The 23,132-nt window shown below is 38.0% G+C and overlaps 2 protein-coding genes across 2 annotated transcripts in view; one reads left to right on the top strand and one right to left on the bottom strand.

Moving 5' to 3' along the window:
* The window catches only part of LOC106666292 (protein sickie), a 198,022-nt gene that overhangs the window by 173,780 nt on the left and 1,110 nt on the right, over positions 1–23,132 (bottom strand). The gene's annotated exons all lie outside the window — the stretch shown is intronic.
* On the top strand, positions 13,906–16,613 carry LOC106666328. Its single transcript, XM_014393431.1, has 4 exons — positions 13,906–14,541; positions 15,549–15,755; positions 15,810–16,031; positions 16,093–16,613. Exons 1-4 carry the CDS (start codon positions 14,119–14,121, stop codon positions 16,486–16,488), a joined length of 1,248 nt encoding a protein of 415 aa, XP_014248917.1. The 5' UTR covers positions 13,906–14,118; the 3' UTR covers positions 16,489–16,613.

Raw genomic sequence — 23,132 nt, 5'->3', positions numbered from 1 at the left:
TTAGAATTGATAAAAGAATTAAATAACAACAATACACCTAAAAACTGTGCTTTAGTGTCATTTGATGTCACTAATTTATTCACAAATATCGCTGTTGAATAATGTACACAACTCATAAAGCAAAATCTTACAGGAAATTCTATTAACGAATTTGTAATAAATGATATAATAGAACTCTTAAAGATATGCCTACTATCTAATTATTGAAATTCAATAATAAATTTTATAATTATTCAGAAATCGTGAGATGCGGTCTGGTGTGATGTAGGTTTCAGAAAAACATTTTCTCTAACGTGCCAACGTTTCGATCTTTATTGAGATCATCTTCAGGGCTCAAAGTGTTTTCTGTGTAATTGTGCCATTCGTGCGTTTCGTGTTGAGAGTGCAAGAATGGCACTCTTACGCAGAAAACACTTTGAGCCCTGAAGATGATCTCAATAAAGATCGAAACGTTGTCACGATAAAGAAAATGTTTTTCTGAAACCTACATCACATCAGACTGCATCTCACGATTTCTGAATAATTATCGACTAACGGTCACTAATCACAACACATTTCTACACGAGAAGAACGAAGAACATGGGATTCTATAACTAAATTTTCTGATATGAAAGGGTTATCAATGGGGTCTCCATTATCCCCACTTTGTGCCGAAATATTCGTGGATAATTTTGAAAAAAAAATCTTTTCAAATCAAACAGTAAAGTAATTAATCTGTTCTTTTTTTGAAACGCTATGTAGACGATATTTTATGCCTAGGGTCGGGAACATTAGAGGATCTCAAAGAATTCCTTCAACTAATTAATGCTGTACACCGTAATATAAATTTTACATTGGAAATTAAAAGAGATGGTTGTTTGAACTTTTTAGACCTAAAATTGTCCATATTAAATAACCTAATTGAAATAGACTTATGTAGAAAACCCACAACTACAGACACTATGATACCAGCGGATTATTCTCTACCATGGACTCAAAAAGCTGCTGGTTTCATTCGGCTGATAGACCTCCCAATAACATCCTCTAACTATAAAAAAGAATTAGAAACTATTGAAACCTTAGCAAAAAAACAATGGATATCAATAAATATTTATTGATAGGTTGTTAGATAAAAGAATAAAAAAGTTAACTATAAAAGAAGAAACAATATGATTAAATTGGGGGTCGTCTGTGGCCGTTACGGTTTAGGCGATGTCACGGCGCTCATCACTGTAAGGTAAAGGTCCTGTGTTCGAATCCAGCGGCCCTGCATTCGGACTCAACCACCCCACCATAAATGAATCGTTAGGTTTCCGATGTTTTCCATATATTTGTGAATTATTAGAAAAAGTAGGTAAAATTCTTAAACAAGAAGGTTTTAAAATAGCTTTTAGAAGTCACTTAAAAATATCCTCTCAAAAGCTAAGGATGAGGTAGACTACTTGGCAAAAATGGAAGTTTATCAACTTAATTGTAATGATTGCGACATTAAATATTTAGGACAAAGCGTTAGAAAAATAAAAACGAGAGTTCAAGAACATCTGCCTAAATCGAACAAATTTTCGTAATTTAAGGACCATCTAAAAGAAAAAAAAATTTAAATTTAAACTTAAATACAATAGTGTACGTCGTTTCAACAAAGGAAAGAACTAGATTGGTTTGAGAAATTTGAAATTAAAAAATGTAAAATTGAACTTGGACATAAATGCATTAATAATACGGTGGATTTTGATCTACCACATATTTTAAATATGTACATAAATATTAGGCGTACAAAATAATAAAATTAATTAATTGAATTTTTGTTAATATTATCATTAATTTACTAATCTAGTATTAAGGTATCATTTTAATTTTTATCTTTTATTAATTAATAAAACTAAATAAATAATAAAAATAATAAATGTATAATAATAAAAAAATAATAAAAAGAAGATAAAATGAATAGATGAATAAATTAAACAAAATAAATAAATAATAAATTATTAAATATAAAAAAATAATTATTCAGAAATCGTGAGATGCGGTCTGGTGTGATGTAGGTTTCAGAAAAACATTTTCTTTATCGTGCCAACGTTTCGATCTTTGTTGAGACCATCTTCAGGGCCTGGGATTTACCATCATTGTTTAAATGTAACAAATAAATGTAGGATGTGGAAAAAAGTAGAGTAAAAATACTTTGATTGAATATATATAAAAAAATATTTATTTGCATCGTATAAATTCATTTTTTTCCACATACGACATGTTTTTGTTAAATTTAAACAATGGTTGTAAATCCCAGGCCGTGAAGATGATCTCAATAAAGATCGAAACGTTGGCACGATAAAGAAAATGTTCTGAAACTTCCATCACACCATCCACATCTCATGATTTCTGAATAATCATTGACAAACGGTCACTAATCATCACACAAAAAAATAATTTAAAAAAAACGCAAAATTATTTCACAATGTTATGGTTGTAAGGAGGGAAAGACTTGACACCGTCTTCTGTTATAGATTTAATTTTAGATTGTTGCATATATTACAAAAATGGTCGTACTACTAGGCCTGCGCCTCCGAAATACTTTTGACCCGATATTTTGGATATTATGATGACTGGATTTCTAAGACAATAGCTAGCTTTTTGAGTGGCCTATATTCTTGAGATCGAATTTCATACACAGTCACTGGGCATCGTGGGGCATCGAAAAGTTTAGTTTAAGAAAATGTGTTGCACTAAATTTGCATTTAAATTGTATTAATTTTATCGTAATGCCATTGCAATGAATTTATGGGCCTGACCAATCGATCCATCAACTGACAATTCATTTTTCTTCTTACTTCTCTCGTATTATTTTAAATCTCCCATGACGCCTCCCACGCTTTTCCCCCAATTGGGCAATTAAAAGGCTACGGATTCACATTAAAATGATAGGTGTGCTCTGGCCACTGATCCTGACAGCCCAATCTGCCAACTCCTTTGTCTTCCGGGGGTCGGGATCCGGACCTCCCTCGGAGGAGGGTGCTTAATTAGCAATTCCGTACCCTCACGGCAAGCCCTTTCCGATTCTCAAGAGGTTCCCGGTCGGTCGGGTCGGGATTCAATCAGGAACCGACCAAAAGCGGTCACCACCAACCCTTGCGATCCTTGTAATCTTTCAAATTCCACTTTAACCCTAAAGCCTCAATCAAAGCAAGATATTAAATGGCTTTCGAGATGAGAAAATCAACTATATAATAAATAAAACATCACAAAACAATTTTTTTTGCAAAAATCATACAAATTATACTAATCTTACAGCTTAACACTTAGTCACAATCTTAAACAAATTTTTATGCCCTATTTAATATAATAGGATATGGCAATAAACGTATGTAGCAAACCAGACTGGGTGGAAAAAACATGACTCAGTACAAGCGAAATGAAAAAGCATTTTATAATTTTCTAGAAAATTATAAAAAAGCGATAACAGGCTGCTCAATACTTACATGACCATAATTTCAAGTTTACTGTCATCTTATTGAACATTGGTCTGCATAAATGTGTCGTGATTAGTGACCGTTAGTCGATGATTATTCGGAAATCGTGAGATGCGGTCTGGTGTGATGTAGGTTTCAGAAAAACATTTTCTTTATCGTGCCAACATTTCGATCTTTATTGAGATCATCTTCAGAGCCTGGGATTTAGAAATACTTTGAGTGAATATAAAAAATATATTTTGCATTGTATAAATTCACTTTTTTACATCCTAAATGTATTTGTTAAATTTAAACAATGTTTGTAAATCCCAGGCCCTGAAGATGATCTCATTAAAGATCAAAACGTCGGCACGATAAAGAAAATATTTTTCTGAAACCTACATCACACCAGACCGCATCTCACGATTTCTGAATAATATTTCTTTTAACTTCAAAATATATAGTCAAGTTAAACAAGCACAAGTTGACTTTTTTTTCTTCTTTTTTTTCAATTAACCATTAATGGTTAAGATCGTCCCGATTTTGGCATTACCGTTCAGGTACCGTCATTATAAAAAGTAAAGTGAGTAAATACGGTAAAAAGTTACAGCTCAATAAAAAAAAAAAAATAATAAATATAAAAAACAATATTATAACCCCACTTGCCATATACGATCAAAACTTCTGTTTTTTAACTTGAATATATAGACATTTTTTTCAATTGCTGACTTATCCATCAAAGGTTAAGATCGTCCCGACTTTGGCACAACCGTCCAGGTACGTCATTAGAAAAAGTAAACTGAGTAAATACGGTAAAAAGTTACAGCTCAATAAAAAAAATAATAATAAATACGAAAAAAGCAGTATTATACCCCACTTGCCATATACGATCAAAACATTTTTCTTTTAACTTAAAAATATACAGACAAGTTAAACAAGCAAAAGTTGATTTTTTTTCCAATTGCTGACTTATCCATCAAAGGTTAAGATCGTCCCGATTTTGGCACAACCGTCCAGGTACGTCATTAGAAAAAGTAAACTGAGTAAATACGGTAAAAGGTTACAGCTCAATAAAAAAATAAATAAATATAAAAAACAATATTATACCCCCACTTGCCATATACGATCAAAACGAGCATCTTCAGGGCCTGGGATATACAACCATTGTTTAAATTTAACTCACTCAACGTTTTTTCCCCTTCGTCGGCTCTTTTCACCTCAAAGAAGCCGACTCCTTATACAAAAATGTCTTTCTACACCGGCTTTTTTCCCCACCCTTTCAAAATCCAACGTATATAAACATACAACAGCAATATCTCACTGGCACTTTCAACACGACACGCAAGAATGGCACAATCACGCAGAAAACAAACACTTTGAGTGAGTAGAAATACTTTCATTGAATAAAAAAAAAAATACTTTTTCCATTGTATAAATTAAAAATATAATTAATTAAGGTTTTTAGTTGAGATGAAAAAAAGTTAATGGCACGAGAGGGATTCGAACCCACGACCTTCGGCTAGATACGCCGCTGCTCTACCACCTGAGCTATCGTGACCTCGATCCACTCGGACATCAACTTCCTATCTCAACCCCACCTTATGAGTTTTCCCTCCTTTTGCCATTTTTCATTAATTAATTGTAATGATTTAATTGGTCAAGCGGACCAGGAAATTAGGGAATTAAAAATATAAATGATAAACCACCATTTTACCATTTTTCTACACACGTAAACAATTTAGGGTTAAACACGACAATTTTGAGAATGGCATAAAGGTCAATTTATCCAGAGCTTTTGAAACTGTCCAGGACTTACTAGCTTTATTAACTAATAACTTTATTATTATGATATATATTTTTACCTTTTTTCTCTTCTTAAAAAGGGTTATTTTTAAATTGGGAGTCTACATCTACATCAAGAAACACGTATTTTTTTTAAAATAAAATTTTATTATTATGGTATACGAGGTGCAGCCCAAGGTTTCAGAAGCAGTTTTCTGTCAGGCAAGAGAAGTAAGTAACCAACTTTTCTAGTCAAAAGTTTTGTGCGTTTTGAGTTTGGTTAGAGATATTGTATATCTTATAACTGGCATTTTTCTCGCTGAAATTAATAAAATAAATAAATTTTCATTAATTCATGAATGAGAGACAGCAGGATCAAGCAATTCAGTACTGACCCAACGACTTATTCTTATACGTCTATTTATGACTACGGCATATTCATTAAATTTGATTGGTTGAAAAACAGGCAGTTCTTCCTTCTTTTCTAACGATTTATTTAAATGGCCGCTCCTTTCCTTTATTAAATTTATACCTCCGACTGCGCAACCTAACACTATCACCTTCATCTTTGCCGATGATACCGCATTCCTTTCTTCTGATAAAGATCCTGTCACAGCTTCCCGTAATCTCCCAAATCACCTACACATCCTAGAATCCTCCGAAAGTGGAGAATCAAGATCAACGAAACCAAATCAACAAACATAATATTTACCCTAAAGAAGAAAACGCTCCCACCAGTATACCTCAACAACATTCCCATCCCAATTGTGAACCATGTACAATACTTCGGACTCTGGACAAACGACTGACGTGGAACTCCCATACCCGACTTAAGCGTACAGTAACGCACGATTTTTCATGCTTAAACGACTACACGACAGACGACACTAACAAACAAAAGAAAACTTTATATTGCCCCCCCCCATTTGGACATACGGGCTTGAACTTTACAGGACTGCTAAGCGTTCCAACCTCAACCCTTCAATCCAAAATCATCAGAACAATAGTCAACGGCCCTTTCGATGTATCCAATCACACCATCCATACCGACCTAAATGTCCCTCTTGTCGCCGAGCTAGACCAATCCCGCTTTAAAACGTCCCATTCCAAACTACCCCAACATCCGAACCCTTTCGTCAAAACCCTGTCATCCACGACATTACCTAGCGTCGGTGGCCCCGCGACAACCTTAACACTTGACACCGGTTTCTTAGGACGGAGTCCATCTCGCTGGATGGTAGCTGTTGAACCACCGCTACTGTTATAATCGTTTATATTATGTTTTTATTTGGAGATCGTGAGATGCGGTCTGGTGTGACGTAGGTTTCAGAAAAACATTTTCATTATCGTGCCAACGTTTCGACCTTTATTGAGATCATCTTCAGGGCTCAAAATGTTTGTTTTCCGTGTAGATGTGTCATCCTTCTGTGTCCTGTTGAAAGTACCGACTAACGGTCAGTAAACACTACACATTATATGTTTTACTTGTTGAGTCGAAGTTGTAAAAATAAATTTAAATGGCTACAAGCACTTTCATTTTTATTTGAAAACTTTTCAAGAGAGTGTTGTTGAAGATTTTTAGAAAAAATATTTTTTCATTCTATAGAATTATTATCTTTCGAGTAGGATGATTCGCGTCTTTTCTCAATTGGTAAACCTGACAGGTTAACACACCGGAACGTGTCGGACGACGTAATAGCCGGTGATCTTTATTTTGCAAGCTCACGGGTCGGAGAGGGGCCTCCGGACTTGCGGGGAGTTAATGGCCCTTTCCTAACTGCCCCCGGTTTCCCTCAGGACGCATCCTTTACAAACCACGGCCTTCCTAGACCCCGGCCCTAGGATAATTGCGTTCCGCCCGTTTCGAATCAGAGTTCAACTGTTTGGATAAATTACAGCCGGTCTTACGTGAATAAAGAACAGCCCGGGCTGGGCGGACGTGGGTGGATGTCATTTAGCCTATCGATCGCAAAAATTAAATTATGACCCTGTTAAATACACCTGATGATTGACTATATAGATTTTTACACCAATTTAGACCAAATTTTTACTCTCGAAAATTATGCTTGCCAAATTCTCACAGAAAATCGAATATCACTTCTTAACACCCTGAATTTTTTTTTTTTTTTTTTNAGTCGTCCTTGTCTTTCTTGTTGAATTTGTCTCCTAGATTGTAACCCCTGTTGCCTTTGCTAGTGTGTGAGAAGAAAAAGCCGTCTACGTCGCCGTATTCGTCGGCCCTTTCCTAACTGCCCCCGGTTTCCCTCAGGACGCATCCTTTACAAACCACGGCCTTCCTAGACCCCGGCCCTAGGATAATTGCGTTCCGCCCGTTTCGAATCAGAGTTCAACTGTTTGGATAAATTACAGCCGGTCTTACGTGAATAAAGAACAGCCCGGGCTGGGCGGACGTGGGTGGATGTCATTTAGCCTATCGATCGCAAAAATTAAATTATGACCCTGTTAAATACACCTGATGATTGACTATATAGATTTTTACACCAATTTAGACCAAATTTTTACTCTCGAAAATTATGCTTGCCAAATTCTCACAGAAAATCGAATATCACTTCTTAACACCCTGAATTTTTTTTTTTTTTTTTTTGGCCTTATGATAATGATGTTTATTTACAATAAAAATTATTTTACAGAAAATATTCAGTACATAAAACATCCTAGACAATAGCCCACAGGCTGTCTGTCGAGTTGCCAAAAGAAAAAACATAGAATAATATTAATAATGTTAATAATATGAATACTAATACAAATAGTTATAATTTACACAATATTTTATTAATAATTGAAATTATCGACTAGGAACGCTCTGTATTTTAGGGATTACAAAACATAATTGTAGAGACTGTGCCAGTTCTGCCCATTCAAAAATGAAATGACTTCATTTTTTTCTAAAAACAATTTGCCAAACCACCTAAGTCAGTATTCCTTCAATATAGGGCACAACGACAAAAAATGGAAGCCATCCTCATACACACCTAAATTACACAAAGCACAACGATACGCTTTCTCATTTCTGTGGATCGAGTAATTAAGAGGCAGCAACTGACTTCTTGCTTTCATTATCACACTTATCATTTTCAAGTTATAATTTTTATTTAAATAATGGTGATTTTCTCCTAATTCCAGATTCAGTTCTTTGTATGAGCCATGGAAGACAGACCGTTCTTAATTTTAATTTATTTTTAAAATCAGTTCTCAAAACATCTACCAAGCTTTCCACATTATTTTTATTTACGTCGGAGTAACTCAAGGGGGTTAAACCGTGTTGTATACACAAATTGTGAAATTCTTTTGCCCAAAATATTTTCTTGTCTAGTATTTTCGAGGCCAAAATTCGAGGAAGTCTAGTAGAAGACAATGATAAAATTTGTCGAATGTATGTCAGATGCAGGCTTAATGTGTTGAAAAACAATGGGTCAATCCCTGTCTCCAAATATAAGACATAATCTGGTGTATCCTTTCTTAAGGAAATTTGACAAAATATTTATTCAATTTCTCCATACTGTCATACCATTTACAGCCCCAAACCTAGGCACCATATAACATTACCGCCTTGGAAACAGAGTTAAATACATTATATTTTGCTGAAATGGGAACATCACTATTCGACAAGAGACTTCCAAGTAGTATTAATACCAAATTTGGCTACATTTAATTTTTCTTTAAGATGTCTTTCCATAGCAAGCTGCGGTGTGAGATATATACCCAGATATTTTGGCCTTATGATCGATGCATATTAGCCAAGGAGACCATTATTTTGTGTATTCATTTGGGGGGGGGGATCGAGAAAAAAAAGTCAAAGAGGACGGTGGAATCGAACCCACGACCGCGGGGTCTATGAGCCGAGAGTCTCTCAAGCTAACCACTTGGATACCGCGGCCCCACCCTGAATATTTAGCTCGTAAAATGAAAAATTACCATTCGTCACCTGACAAAAATAAGAACTTTTTCATAATTTTAAGGTTTAAAAAAACAATATAAATCACTCGCTATGTATGAATAACAACATTGCATGCAGAGAAAAGTTGCTCGATGTGTCCCACATAATTGTGTCCAGCCTTGGCTCCATACAGAAAGCGAGTAGGCATGTCGCCGGATTTAAGAATGGTTCTCGGACACGGTAGCGAGTTTCAGTCCTCTGTTTTGCTTTTTAGTGGAACGGTTTTTTTTAAATTATATACAGCCTTCAAAGTATGTGTTTTGTGTTTCTGAGTTTTGTGTGAGTGAGTGTATTTATTAGAGTAAATGGGGAGGGGCTGATGGTGAAATAGCATCCCCATAGCCACTCGAGCTGTGTACGTGACTTGGGTTGATAGTGGAATATTTATAAAAGTATCCCATCGAACCCAATCAGATTAATTAAACCATATAAACCCTTAGGGTGCCGGTGTTTAACATAAACAAATTGTTATATTTAAATAGTAAATAAAAGATAATTATAATATAAATTTTATTAAAACTTCTGAAATTTCAAAAAATCTGAGCCCTCAACTATTACTTTTACTGCTGGGAAGGCTCCAAAAATACATTTAATAATAACATCCAACTAAAAAATAATCGGATTTAACTTATTCAATTCACTAATTTCGTGGTCCGCTTGACCAGTTAATTATCTTACAATTAATTAAGGTTTTCACTTGAGATAAAAAAGTCAATGGCACGAGCGGGATTCGAACCCACGATCTTCGGCTTGATACGCCGCTGCTCTACCACTTGAGCTATCGTGACCTCGNAAAACCTCTGGGATCTTGTTTTCGGTTTTCCGAATTCAGGGTTGGGGTTAGCGTTAGAGTATTTAAAATATTTGTCAAAAAAAGTCATTATATGGTTTTCGAATCAAAACGTGTTACACGTCGAAAATCATTGAACTTTAGATTTATGACCAATGTTAAACAGTTTATACCAATCGGACGTAAATAATCCGTTTATTAGAGGGCTAAAATTATATTGCCTGTTGAGGGGCTATAAATATTATGTATTATCGCATGAAATCACTGAATATTTTGACTTTGATGGAACTTAACCTTATTTGTCTTATGATAATCTAAACTAATTTTTCTTTTACTAATCTTAACTTCTGGAATTTGGCTTAATTATTCTTATTTAAAAAAAATATTTCATTTGAATTTTGTTTATTAATTAAAAAAAAATTGAAATATTAACAAAAGACGGCCGGTTTTATCTCCTGGGTGGTTTTGCGCTTTTACTCACATCGTAAAGTGATTGAAATCTTGGCCCTTTAAGTCTGCCGATGAGTTCGACGTCGGAAGATCGAGCAGATTTCGGATCGAGTTCAGTCCCTTCGGAATATTCGTCGTAATAAGGGCTTCCACTGTTGCTTTCGTAGTGGTATCCGGTGTAAGTCGGTTTCTCTTCGACGTCGTAGCCGAAGGAAGTCTCGTAGTTGCCGTTCAGATCGTCGCTTCCGTCTATCCTTCCATAGCTAGAATGTGACTGGTATCCGTAGTCGTCCTTGTCTTTCTTGTTGAATTTGTCTCCTAGATTGTAACCCCTGTTGCCTTTGCTAGTGTGTGAGAAGAAAAAGCCGTCTACGTCGCCGTATTCGTCAGAGGAGAATTTACCCTTCGCCTCGGACAGGCCGACGGTGAACACTAGAAACAGACAAGTCGAGAGTCTAGGCATATCTGCTCCTCGGGCCACAACGCTCACCGTTTATACTCCGTGACACGCTCTATTTGTCGGTCCGAGGAGACAATTAAAAAAAACCTCAAAAATTGCGTCATCTTGATGTAACTACCCCGAACCGCCTAATGGTCGGTCACAGTTTAACTTTATCCTCGTCCACAACGTTGGAAAGTGACGATGAACAATCGGGACCGTTCGTATTCTACTTTCCCTCTGATGACAACAATGCTTTACTTCCAGAGAAAATACGTAAGAATACAGATCGTGACTTTTATATCGCCTGATGAAGATTTAAGACCGGCTTTTCCTCTCTCGCCACGAACAGGTCGATAAGAGCGGAATTATTTGACATCGGACATCATTACTAGGTTAGTTAATTTTCACTCATTCCCCCATTTGTTATTTTCAGAGTTGGGCAAAATCTAACTAATTCAATCATGATTAAGAATTTTGATTGAAGTTTAATCATGATTGAATTATTCATGAGTAAATTAATCATTATATGATTTTTTTTTTTTAATTGGCCTTATGATCTTGCATATTAGCCATAGTACGAATTCTTGTGTGTTCAAATTGGGGGTTATCGGGAAAAAAGGGCCAGAGGCGACGGTGGGAATCGAACCCACGACCGCGGCGTGAGAGTCTCTCATGCTAACCACTCGGCTACCGCGAACCAGCCCTAGTCACTCTGGGAAAGGTTTCGTGGTGGTGCATGGTGACGCCCCTGGCGGGAACTTAGACAGAGGCTGTCTTCTATTTGTGACCTTCGTGAAGCTTGCCTATGGCCAACGTAGTACCCTCCCCCGGCCTCACGGGAGACGTTGCGACCGGACGACAGCATGTAAGTGTTGAGGACGTAATGATCATGCTACAGTCCCTCGAATGCGTAAGTAAGCGGATGGAAGTGGGTAGTGAGTCGGCGTCTTAGACTCGAGTATGCTTTACATTGTTGCGCGTATGACCGGCGGGGTACCCTTGGGGAAGCGAAGGATCGGATACCGTAGACAGTACTCATCTAGGGGGTGGGTAGCACTTCCACTTTAAACTAAAACCGCTGCCGGGGCGTTCCCGGAAGTTTCTACGCTAGGGGAGCCTCTATACTCATAGATATAGAGTGGCCTTCTCTATCTAGGGAGTACGCGAGGGGGTACGGGCTGATGTATTTCGGCCCGTTAGCCCCTCGCGTGCGGCATACGACCCGATGCACAAAGCGGGCCATTAGGAGTGGACAAGTGGAGAGCGTGGTTGTACCGGCCCTTAGGGGCTGGGAAACCTCTACACCAATGCTGCGGCGGTAACACCATTCCAACGTATGCGGAAGTGCGTCAGCTCTCATCTTGAGAATCAAAACGTCCGGTAAGGCCGAACAGGCTAGGTGCGGACGTTAAAGATCCTCTGTCTTGTTGACGTTGAGTACTCGGGGTAACACAAATGTTCCAAAATTCAGCCCCTCTTAACGGGCAGAAATGTCCCAGTATTCCACCCCACTTATAACCATACATCTCACGGTTCATACAAAAAAGAACCTATTAGGCATGTTCAAAAGGCAATAAGACGAAATCCCTGACATTTTTCTTCTTTATCTTTTAAATCATTATTGATGATTAATTTCAAAATTAATTTATTTAACAAAAATTTGACTTTTCTTTTCCGTCTAATAATAACCAATCTAATAAAATAAATAAAGAGTTGAGATTATTGACAGTCATAATTTTCTATCTAGTTCTTGGCTTTTTGGCCACTAATCTTCTATGATGTATTTTGACGGAGTGATCATAATAGTAAATGGTGTCGGTAGACGAGACCATTAAAGTGACCGATGCCACAATATTTTGGTGATAACGTTTGCCGTTTTGATTTAAGTATTTTTTAAAATCTTAACACTATTAAACCTCTTCAAGATTCTTCAGCAAGAATGGTTCATTAGGAAAGTTAAAAAAGGTTTAAAAGGCTTTCCTTCTCTGACACATACGAAAAGCGAATACCTTGCTAAATGCCATGAATAAAATAAAACATGGCTGCCATCTTTGAAAGATGACTCTATTTCTTCAGGCTGGTGGTTTAACTGCGAAAGAAAAAAAATACGGATCTAATCCGAATAAAAGCGGTTTTCGACGATATTAAAAAGCCTTCTTTTGAGTTTTATTCAATGGCAAATAGTCTTAACCTCTCCATAATAGAAAAAGGATCATATTTGCATTGTTTTGCGATTAACGGATTATATTCTTCGTGAAGGTTCAAAATACTCGTTGTTTGATTTTTGATGATTTCTTCTCCCTTTTTTGTTTGGAGTGGATTCCCCTCTTGGGCAACTAAGATAAACTACTGATGGGATTTTGTTACAATTAGACCCAAGCTAGATCATTAGCTGGAAGGGATTTGTGGCGCTATCTTCGGTCCAGCCTCAATGAGGACACATTGTCGAAGGGAGATCCTCAATTAGGATAGTTATTAAATGTTTTGACGGCCAACTCAGGCTTTACTCTATCATCACAGAAAAGTACGAGCTGCTGGAAATGTAAGAAACGTTTCTTTGTTCTTTAAATTATAATTCAACCCTCTTATACAAATAATTTCAACTATACGATAGTTTGCATGGGGAACAACACCGAGTAACTTCAAGATGGTATGAAAAATTTATAAACAAAATGTAAATCTAAAGTAAAGTTGTCATCGACAGCTGCAAAAGTACTCTGCGCACAATTTCGTCTGGACTTTTTAATAAGCCAAAGCTCTTCTTGTTTGGAAAAAAGGTCAATTGTTTTCAGAATTATATTCAGCTTATGTTGAGATGGACGAATTGTTCTAGCCTTATAGAAAATAATTAAAACAGTCCTTTTTTAGAACTTTCATTTATTGAAATCTTAAGAATTCACTCAGAGTTGAATGGGAGTATAAAAGAGGACGATATTAGATTTAAAAATATTTGTGCTGCAATGAAATTAATAACGACCGGGCAATGCGAAATTCTTACAAATTAATTTTCTCCAATATGAAATTCTTTCATATTGAATTGTTTTCAAAATAATGTCACATGTTGAACATAAGAAAGTCACTTTATCACAAATGGACACACGTTTCAAAATTTAATCAAGTAAAAAGACTTTTCGTCATCGTAACATAAAAAAATTGCCGGCCCCATAAAATCAACATAATAAGCTTTTTTTCAAAATCACATTCAAAAAGAGCGCAGCGGTACAGGCGACAGTTCGACATAGTTTAAACAATAAACAGATGCTCAATTTTAATAATGCTGCACACTGAAATACATCTGTTACAAACCATTCCACTTTTGGCAAGGCAATCACACGTTAGCACGCTTCAACACGACCGAAACGGGATGGCAGAGAACGTAAGCAGATTCGGCTTTACAGAAATGATGAACGTCCTCAGGGACGCGGTCCGTCAGACCCGAGAACCTTCCTCCTGCCTCAACGCCCACGAGGTCTCCAAGTACATCCAGAGCCGGTACGGGTTCAACAAGAATAGCACGACTGGTTTGAAAATCCAGACGATCTCACACATCGACCAGCTAGACCACCAGAAAAAATCTATAAGGTCCATGTCGACAAGCACTTGGAAGGAAACAAGCAAGGAGCACATGAACAACCGGGCCAAGTCTCTGCCGAGGGGGCATCTTTCAAATACTCCGAAAAACGACGCAAGGAAAACGGTATCGTTAAAATAACACCTGTCCTACTATTTATTTCCAAAAATGGCCTTATATTTTTCAAAACACAGTTCGTTCAAATTTGCTATAGAAAAGGTGAAAACCATTCCCACCTACCAGTTTCCATAAATAGGTCAGACATTACGGCCTTATTCATTAAGCGATATTCAAATTGCTATTTTTATCATTCCGCTAAATCAAGGCAGACAGGTTTGAGTACTACGTGCTTTATCAATGTTTTACACAGAAAATCACTTATTTTTCTCTATTTAAATCGCCTTTCCTTTCAAGCTTTTGAATTGTATTTATACTACTATTTTACGAATGTACGAATGTAGGTGTCTACACCCTACTCTAGAAAGTTGGTCAGAAGGCGCGTTGTGCTTATTTTTATTATTTATTTTAACGAGGGTTCGCAACAGCAGAGGTCATATAAACCCTCAGGGTGCCGGTGTTTTCGAAAAAAAGCCCATTTGTAAGAATGTCGGGCCGCTGGATTCGAACCCGGGACCTTTACCTTAGAACGATGAGCGCCGTGTCAACGCCTAAACCGTTGCGGCCATCGACGCCCCGAATTGTGCTTATTTTATTTTCTATTGATCAAATTTTCAGGTTTAGAAGTTTTTCTGTTCTGTTTTCTAGAAATACTTAATGGTTTTTATTGAAATGAATTACAGTTCACTTCTTTCCAAATTATTATTTTTTTTTAGCAAATTGAAAAGCTTGAACTTTTCAGATTAATTTTTATAAGTGAGGAAGTTAGAGAACAATATATATATTATTATTAGGCGATCGTGAGATGCGGTCTGGTGTGACGTAGGCTTTAGAAAAACATTTGCTTTATCGTGCCAACGTTTCGATCTTTATTGGGATCATCTTCAGGCTCAAAGTGTTTGTTTACTGAATAGATGTGCCATTTTGTCGCGTTGAGAATGTATTGAGATTAATTTGATTGAATTAAAAAAAAAAGATAATTCGTGTATTTAAGTCATTGATGTTTTTTGTTTTAGGTGAGTGGTACGCTCTTGCCTGAATCGCCCTACGATTACTACGTAGGCGATGACAATTCAACGGATAACCTCACGACGACAAATGTGACGTCGGAACAGGACACCAAATGGACTTATAAGAACGCTCTCAAAATGAAAGAGCATCAGAAAGAGGACGAATTCAAGGAGCGCAACCTGAGGAAGCAGGCCAAGAGATTAATTGCTAACGTAGCTAGGAGCTAACGCTGGTGTCGACAATCGACTAATGCCCTATTCCCACAGGTGAGCGGGTCGTTGATTCCGGAGAAGTCTACCAATGATTTTTTCACCAAGGACGAGAAGGTGCAGAAACTCGCCTCCCTCGGGTTGAGCAGGTCGATTGACTCTGAAAACTGGTATCCGAACAGGGGCACTTTGACGGACCGTTTTTACCGCAGAGAGCAGGAAGTCAAAGAGTCCAATCTGAGAAAAGAGACTAAAGCGCTCGAGGGGAAAAAAGCCTCAGTAATTATCTATATATTGAATTTGATTTATATGAAATTGGCTTTAACCTTCTTTTTGACAGGGACTATCGAGGAAGGGATTCGTCTATTCTAGGTTGTCGTCGAAACAACACGCCATGAAACAAGTCGCCTCTGCCAAACCGAAAAAACAGGGCAAGCTGGCAACTCAGATGGTATCTCTAGGGCTGAAAGCGGAGCCGGAACCGAAGACTTGGTTGCAGATCAAGGCCCTCCAGGATAAGAATAAAAACAAGAACAAACCGTTCAACGAACCATTTCCTACCAAGTGCGAGACTATGGTGCGTAGGACGAAGGAGGCGCGGGCGAGGCTCATCGAAGACCTCAAACTCGCCGAACAGCGCAAGCAGATTGAAGTGCTCAGGGTGATGGCTAAAGAAACCCTCAATAAACACTTGGAAAAACTCAAAGAGCAGAAAAGAGCATCGTACTACGTCTGAAGTGTTGTCCGTCCATGTCCGTAGTTTTTGGTCAGAGTCCCTGAAGAACTGGATTTCACAGAACAGTAACAACAGAAACAACCGTTCACAAATATTGTGAGAAAATAAATAGAAGTTGAAAGTTATTGTTTATATTGCACGTGCTAGTAGTACCGTCTCGCTCGAACAAACGAAAATCCACCCCGTTTCTGTTTGAGTTTTCGAGTTTGCCCCGGGCTAACGACTCCGGCTCCTTGAGGATGTAGGATTAACCCCAGATCAAACAGCGACGCCAATTCATTAATTGGATATTGCCCTCTTTGTCGCAGAAACTCGCAATTAACTGGGCCCAACTCCTCGGAGATGATGAAAAAGTGTTTATCTTCCCTCGTGAACACAGCTAATTAAATATCTCAACGCTTTGATAATAACCAATTAAAAGCATAAACCATCAAAACAAAAATACTATGAAGTGTCGGTTGGTTCAGATTTTATCGGTTTTGGGAGTTAACTTTTCCGCATTGGCCACGAGCTAAATTAAGCTTTGGCTTTATTTCCTTAAATTGTATTTGAATACATATAAGTTTAAAAGTTTAAAATTAAAGAGCTTAGCTGAAAGTAAACTTTTAACTTATATTTCGCTCTTAACTCATGGTTTTTTTCACAACAGTGGAAATTACTAGTGACTTCGTCGCAATGACCAACTGGTTACAAATGCCACGATGCCCTGTTACTTTCTTAAAATGATGTCAAGAAGTAATGTTTATTAATGCACTCAAGAATACGAAACTAGCGAGACTAGGCGGACCCAATACGAGATCGTCCGATCACTGACCAACCCACACCTGGTTGGCGGCGGATCCTTTCTTACAGTGTGAACCAGGTTTAACCACGCGTACTGATTCTTTATATTTAATGACTTTTTCATGCGCAAAAAATGAAAACGGGAGTTTTTGCCAGTGTTTTTACAACGACCGGTGGTCGAACCATCGGACGGATTGAACCGTTAATCCTATTTTGATATACAGAGCGGTAGAACAGCTTAAAGAACAAAACAAAACATAAACTTCCAATATTAGAGATAATAAGAAAAATAAACTGATAGCAGTTGCTATATCAACATCTAATTCGAAAAATTATATCACGAAGTAGGTGATATTATTTTAATGATTATATAATAAACAAAGACATCTTAACAGCTGAACATAAATAATGAAAAGGAATCGAATCATCCCACGACAAAGAATAGAAAAATTCTGTATCTTAGAACTGACTGTTAAAGAGGGTCAAAATAAGCTTACAAGTTTTTTTTGGCGAGGGTTCGCAACAGCAAAGGTCATATAAATCCTCAGGGTGCCGGAAAGAAAGCCCATTTGTAAATATGTCGGGTTCAAATGCAGGGCCGCTGGATTCGAGCCCAGGACCTTTACCTTCCAGTGATGAGCGCCGTGTCAACCGTTGCGGCCACCGACGCCCCTACAAGTATTCATATGGTATGGTGATAAGGATACTAGGAAGCAGGGTTTGTACTTCTCAGGCACTGCAGCCTTTTGGCTTATTGTACCTTCCTAGTTCCTTAGTTCAGTGCAATAGACTCAATCCTTCTCCTTAGAAGTATCAGGTCATTGACTGTCACTGCTACAATTTCATTCCCTAAGTTTCTTTCGTACGTTAGGTTGAATCCCCATTGAGCTGTTGCTTCGGATTCGAAGATGATATGGGTGGTTGTTTCTTCCTCCTCATTACATAATTTGCAGATGGGATCATCTTTGTATATGCCCATGTTGTGTGTTTACTCAGATGCCAGTGACCAGTTAGTTTAGTCCTTTCCAATTACAGCAGTGATTTTGCCAGTCTTGGTGAGGGTTGTTTCATCATAAATTTACTATGTCTAGCATCGCTAGAGTTTGTAGTGTATGAGAGACAATTAGTTTTAGTTTAATTTAAAGTTGTAGAAAAAGTGTATAGACTGGGAGGGAAGAAATGTGAGACAGACGGATCCGATTTCGCGCGGCGGACGTTGAGTAAGTCTTGTTCGAACGCTGGGAAGAAGATGATCGCGGTCGTCTTGCTGATATTGGGTGAATGTCTTGTGTTTTGTCCCTCTCTGGCTGAGTAGTTTAGGCAATCCTGTCTTCGTAGAATAGTTTGGGGAATTGTAACACCTGTAAATAGGAACCCAAGCCTTTGCTGTAATTCTGGAACTTGCACTTGATAGGAAGCCCCCGTATACCATTATTGTATAATAGACAAGAAACAAAATTCATTTATGTAATTTCTTTAAGGATAAGAAAATGTTAGTATGGTAAGGAGAAGTTAATTGTTTTCCAAGGGCCAACCTAACAGAGTTTATCCACTTCTCCTTTTGTTTTGTTTGGATCCATTCTGCGATGGAGGATTCTAAATTTGTTTTTGTTATCCCAAGAATAGGTTCGGAGCCTATGTATGGTCTTGCAGATCCTCCTCTGGCCAGACTGTCTGCTTTCTCGTTACCCAAAATTCCCCTGTGCCCTGGCACCCAAGATATCATCAGGTTGTTGTGTTTACCCAGGTTATGGAAATTTTGGATGCATACACTGTCTAATTTTGATGTTATTCTTTTACATGCTAATGCTTTAATGGCTGCTTGGTTATCAGATCTTATGAGGATTTTATTGTAACCTTTTTTAAGACTTTCCAGGGCACAAGCTTTGATGGCATGTATTTCCTCTCCAGTTGCAGCAGTGATTTTGCCATTCTTGGTGAGGGTTAAGTATTCATACACTAAAAATTACTATGACACTAAGATGATTTAATTATATGAATAATGATTAAATTCACTAGTTTTCGTGGTCCGCTTGGCCAATTAATGTCTTTCAATTAATTAAGGTTTTTCGTTGAGATAAAACAGTCAGTGTCATGAGCGGGATTCGAACCCACGATCTTCGGCTAGATATGCCGTTGCTCAACCACTTGAGCTAACGTGACCTAGCTCAAGTGGTTGAGCAACGGCGTAACTAGCCGAAGATTGTGGGTTCGAATCCCGCTCGTGACAGTGACTTTTTAATCTCAAAGAAAAACCTTAATTGAAAGGTATTAATGAATAAAAGAAAAATCACTTCTCGGATGTTGCGCAAATTATGAATTTTTGGATGTTCTTATGTACAAGGTCTTTTATTCTTCTAACTTCTTGTTTATAAGAAAGAGAGAATCAGTGCTAACCTCTTGTGAAACACAACTTATCAATGAATATTTACATTCACCAATTCCAATATCCCTCCCTCCAAAAGCTTTTTCACCTTCTGACGTTCATTCTACCATACAACACCTAAAATCCAAGAAAGCTCCAGGTTTTGATCTTATTACTNCAGAAACCTCGCATCCCGACGAATCCCCTCAAACCCTCCCCGCCGACTGAAGAGACAATGGCCGCGAGATCTCCTAGGAAGTGATGGTGATGACAGTAATACCAATGGGTGTTTTCTCCACTCTTGGTTTTAATTTTGTCTTGTTTTAATTACCTTGCTCACTCTTACTTATTACCTACTTTAAGGTAGTTGTAATGTACAAATTATTTAAAAAAACTATTATTTCCATACTTTTCTGTAAAATATTAAAACAACCAAGTTGTACCTTCGTAGATGTTTTTTTTTAAAATTTTGGGTTGATCTTATTTTGTTCTTCTTCTCTCACCTACCCAGAAGTTATTTGTTTTAATAGAATTGAACAGCTGGTTTTTAATCTACACATTTTGAGAAAACTGTCCGTAATTGTGGGTGAAAAATCGACCGGAACGAAGCATGACCGGTGCGGCGTGGTCGGGGTTGCAACTGCATTCGTGGTTATCCCCATGAGGCGTTATCCAGCAGGTAGTATCGAGCGATGGACGAATCAATGTGTTTACAATCTACTTTCACCCGAGGGCCGAGTTGAACAAACATTCTTGCTCCTCCCGAATCGAATTACTACACGGATTGCGTTTACGGAACGATTCGTTCTTTTGTCAAAACCGCCCCTATCCAATTTTACAACCCCTGTCCTGTTCGATAACGCGTTATGATAGGTATACGGCGGCAAACTGCCTAACTTTTATTTTTGGATTGGTCTTCTTGTTCCTCTGAAAATAACAAGCATTAGAGACCATTTCAAAAGAAATAAGACTACGAATCTCTTAATAATTTCTCTCGATTTTAACCACACAAGAATTCGCATATCATCCGAACAGAGAGAAAAATCGGACCAAAATGATCATGTAAGATAACAAAAACGCAATGACATATGAAGCACATATTTGCAATAATAAATAATCAACCGAGCATTATCTCGTTTCCTTCTTCGTCGGAATCACACAGTGAGTCGATTTGCATTGACAGGAAACGGATCGAAGTCCTGTTGCTCGTCCCGGGGGCGGAAATAAGCCCTCCTCGGATATCGGAGGCGTCGGAAGGGCGATAAGAGTGCATGTTGTCATTAAAATGTAAAGCAGGAGGATCCTGAGAGAGAGATCTGATTGAAGGGACCACCTTCATTATAATATGACTCAGGTCCTGTGTCAATACGCGTTTAAAAAACCATTTTCCACTTAGAAACCCAGGGGAGGCGAACCCTCGCACCCCAGTTCCATTTGAAAGCTTAACTTTCAAATCTTTTGATGGTTCACCACAAAAAAATATATTAAAAAAATAATAATAATAATAAATGTTTACAAAACAAAAATACCCCCACCTCTTTTTTGGACCATCTTTAACCAACAACCTCCTTCAACAACTACAAGAGACGGCCATCAAGTTTGTAGCCTTTGTTGATGACATGGTTATAATAATACCAGGCAATAGAGAATACCTTTGCAAAATTAAGCAGGATAGCCAAATCAACATGGGGACTCAGCTCAAAGGTTAACAATCTACAAGAGCATCTATATCCCTATACCAAAGTATGGAGCAGCATCCTGGGGAAGAAAACTGCAAGGTAAAACCAAACAGACACTAGAACAAGTGCATCGAAGGGTGCATTACTGAGGACATCGAATGGGTACAGAACGGCTTCCACTCACGCTCTACAAGTGTTAATGACAGCACCCATTGACTTGGTCATAAAAGTACAAGCAAGAGGGGTTGCTACCAGGTCAACACGGCGTAGAGGAACATGACATGAATTGGCTAAGAAATACGGCCAAAAGCCAGCGCCAAACTTTTCTCAACGAATTGGCAACCGACACCTGGCAAAGCAGATGGGAAAATAGTGTCAAGGGCAGGCTTACGTATGAGTCCTTTCCCATCATTAAAGAAACAGAAAAGCAGAATTGGGTTCAACCAGATATTTGGTCCACACAAATGCTTACGGGGCAAGGAAACTAATACTGCCACATGCCAACCAGCATGGGTTCCTGAAGACGTACGACACAAGCTATTCTTCTGCCCAAACTTTGAACATCTTCAAGACCTGCGAAACAGTTTCCACAATATATGGCGTCCAGAAATGATGGAACTTGTGAAAAGCGAACGAACGAATCAGGTGTTCAAACAGTTTACACAGGGCATCCTAGCGGGTAGTAACCAAGTACCTGAATAAACGTTCCAAACCATATCGTGCGATTAAACTGTGATATATTTAAGTGTATAACTGTAGTTCAAATAATTCCGGACTGGTTACTTCTTTAAAATTAGGTTATACAGTACCTATTATTTTATGAAAGGGGGGTAACTAACAAGGGGGAGACCTATTAGATTAGGTCAGTTTAATTAATACAGAGAGAAAAAAATATATATCCCTAACCTTTTTCGTGACCCTCGTTTAGAGCGACAAATAAGGAAGGCATTAAGCTTCTATTTCCCCCATACAAGAAATTAGTTAGGTCAGTTTAGAGGCCGAGGTCCGCCGGTATGGCGGAATGGTGGATAGGGAAAAGATCATGACGATACGACAAAGCTTGTGCTTATCTCATCAATTGCAAACTGTACCTGCCATTAAGGAATTCAATTATCTGGGTTCTGCTGAGCCTGCTGTGACCTGTATGGGGATATCTAAATTCCGCGAGAGGATGGGACATACACCCAAGAAATGGATTACATCCTCTCTTTCTCTGAGGTTACAAAGAGCACCGAGGGATAACTCTATTTCTCGCCACGGAGTGTAGCTAAGAAAAAGCAACTCTTAATTAAAAAAAAAAAAAAAAACAGCTCAGCTACGTGGGCGAAAGTTCTGTATTTTTTGAATTAAGGTACGGCAAGGCCGGAGGGTACTGTAGATCTTTATACAAAAGAAAACGGCTGTCGAGACGACCGCACACTCTTCCCGGTAGCATTAGTCCATTCTTTGACGTATGACCATCAACTGGGCACACCGTTTATCCCTATCCTCGAAATGTGTAGAGATTAGTGACCGTTAATCGATAGTTATTCAGATATCGTGAGATGGGGTCGGGTGTGATGTAGGTTTCAGAAAAAACATTTTCTTTATCGTGCCAACGTTTCGACCTTTTATTGAGATCATCTTCAGGGCTCAATAAAAGATCGAAACGTTGGCACGATAAAGAAAATGTTTTTCTGAAACCTACATCTCACCCGACCGAATCTCACGATATCTGAATACCTATCCTCGAAGTTCAATCAAAACGGCATGAGTACTTTTCCGTCAAATTAACCCAGTCCTTAAACCAGAATGTTTTTTTCTTGATAACCTCAAAG

The sequence above is a fragment of the Cimex lectularius genome, unplaced genomic scaffold, assembly GCF_000648675.2.
Source record: "Cimex lectularius strain Harlan isolate CLEC.00 unplaced genomic scaffold, Clec_2.1 scaffold62, whole genome shotgun sequence".
Taxonomy (NCBI): domain Eukaryota; kingdom Metazoa; phylum Arthropoda; class Insecta; order Hemiptera; family Cimicidae; genus Cimex; species Cimex lectularius.
Note: the sequence above shows the minus strand (reverse complement) of the source record. Positions and strands in the feature narration are given on the sequence as shown.

Excerpts from the sequence above, each read along its gene's own strand:
- LOC106666328 (XM_014393431.1), top strand. The coding sequence starts at position 14,119 with ATGCTGCACACTGAAATACATCTGTTACAAACCATTCCACTTTTGGCA. Across the intron at positions 14,542-15,548 it reads AAAACGACGCAAGGAAAACG|GTGAGTGGTACGCTCTTGCC; the intron begins GTATCGTTAAAA and ends TTTTTGTTTTAG. Across the intron at positions 15,756-15,809 it reads CCAAGAGATTAATTGCTAAC|GTGAGCGGGTCGTTGATTCC; the intron begins GTAGCTAGGAGC and ends CTATTCCCACAG.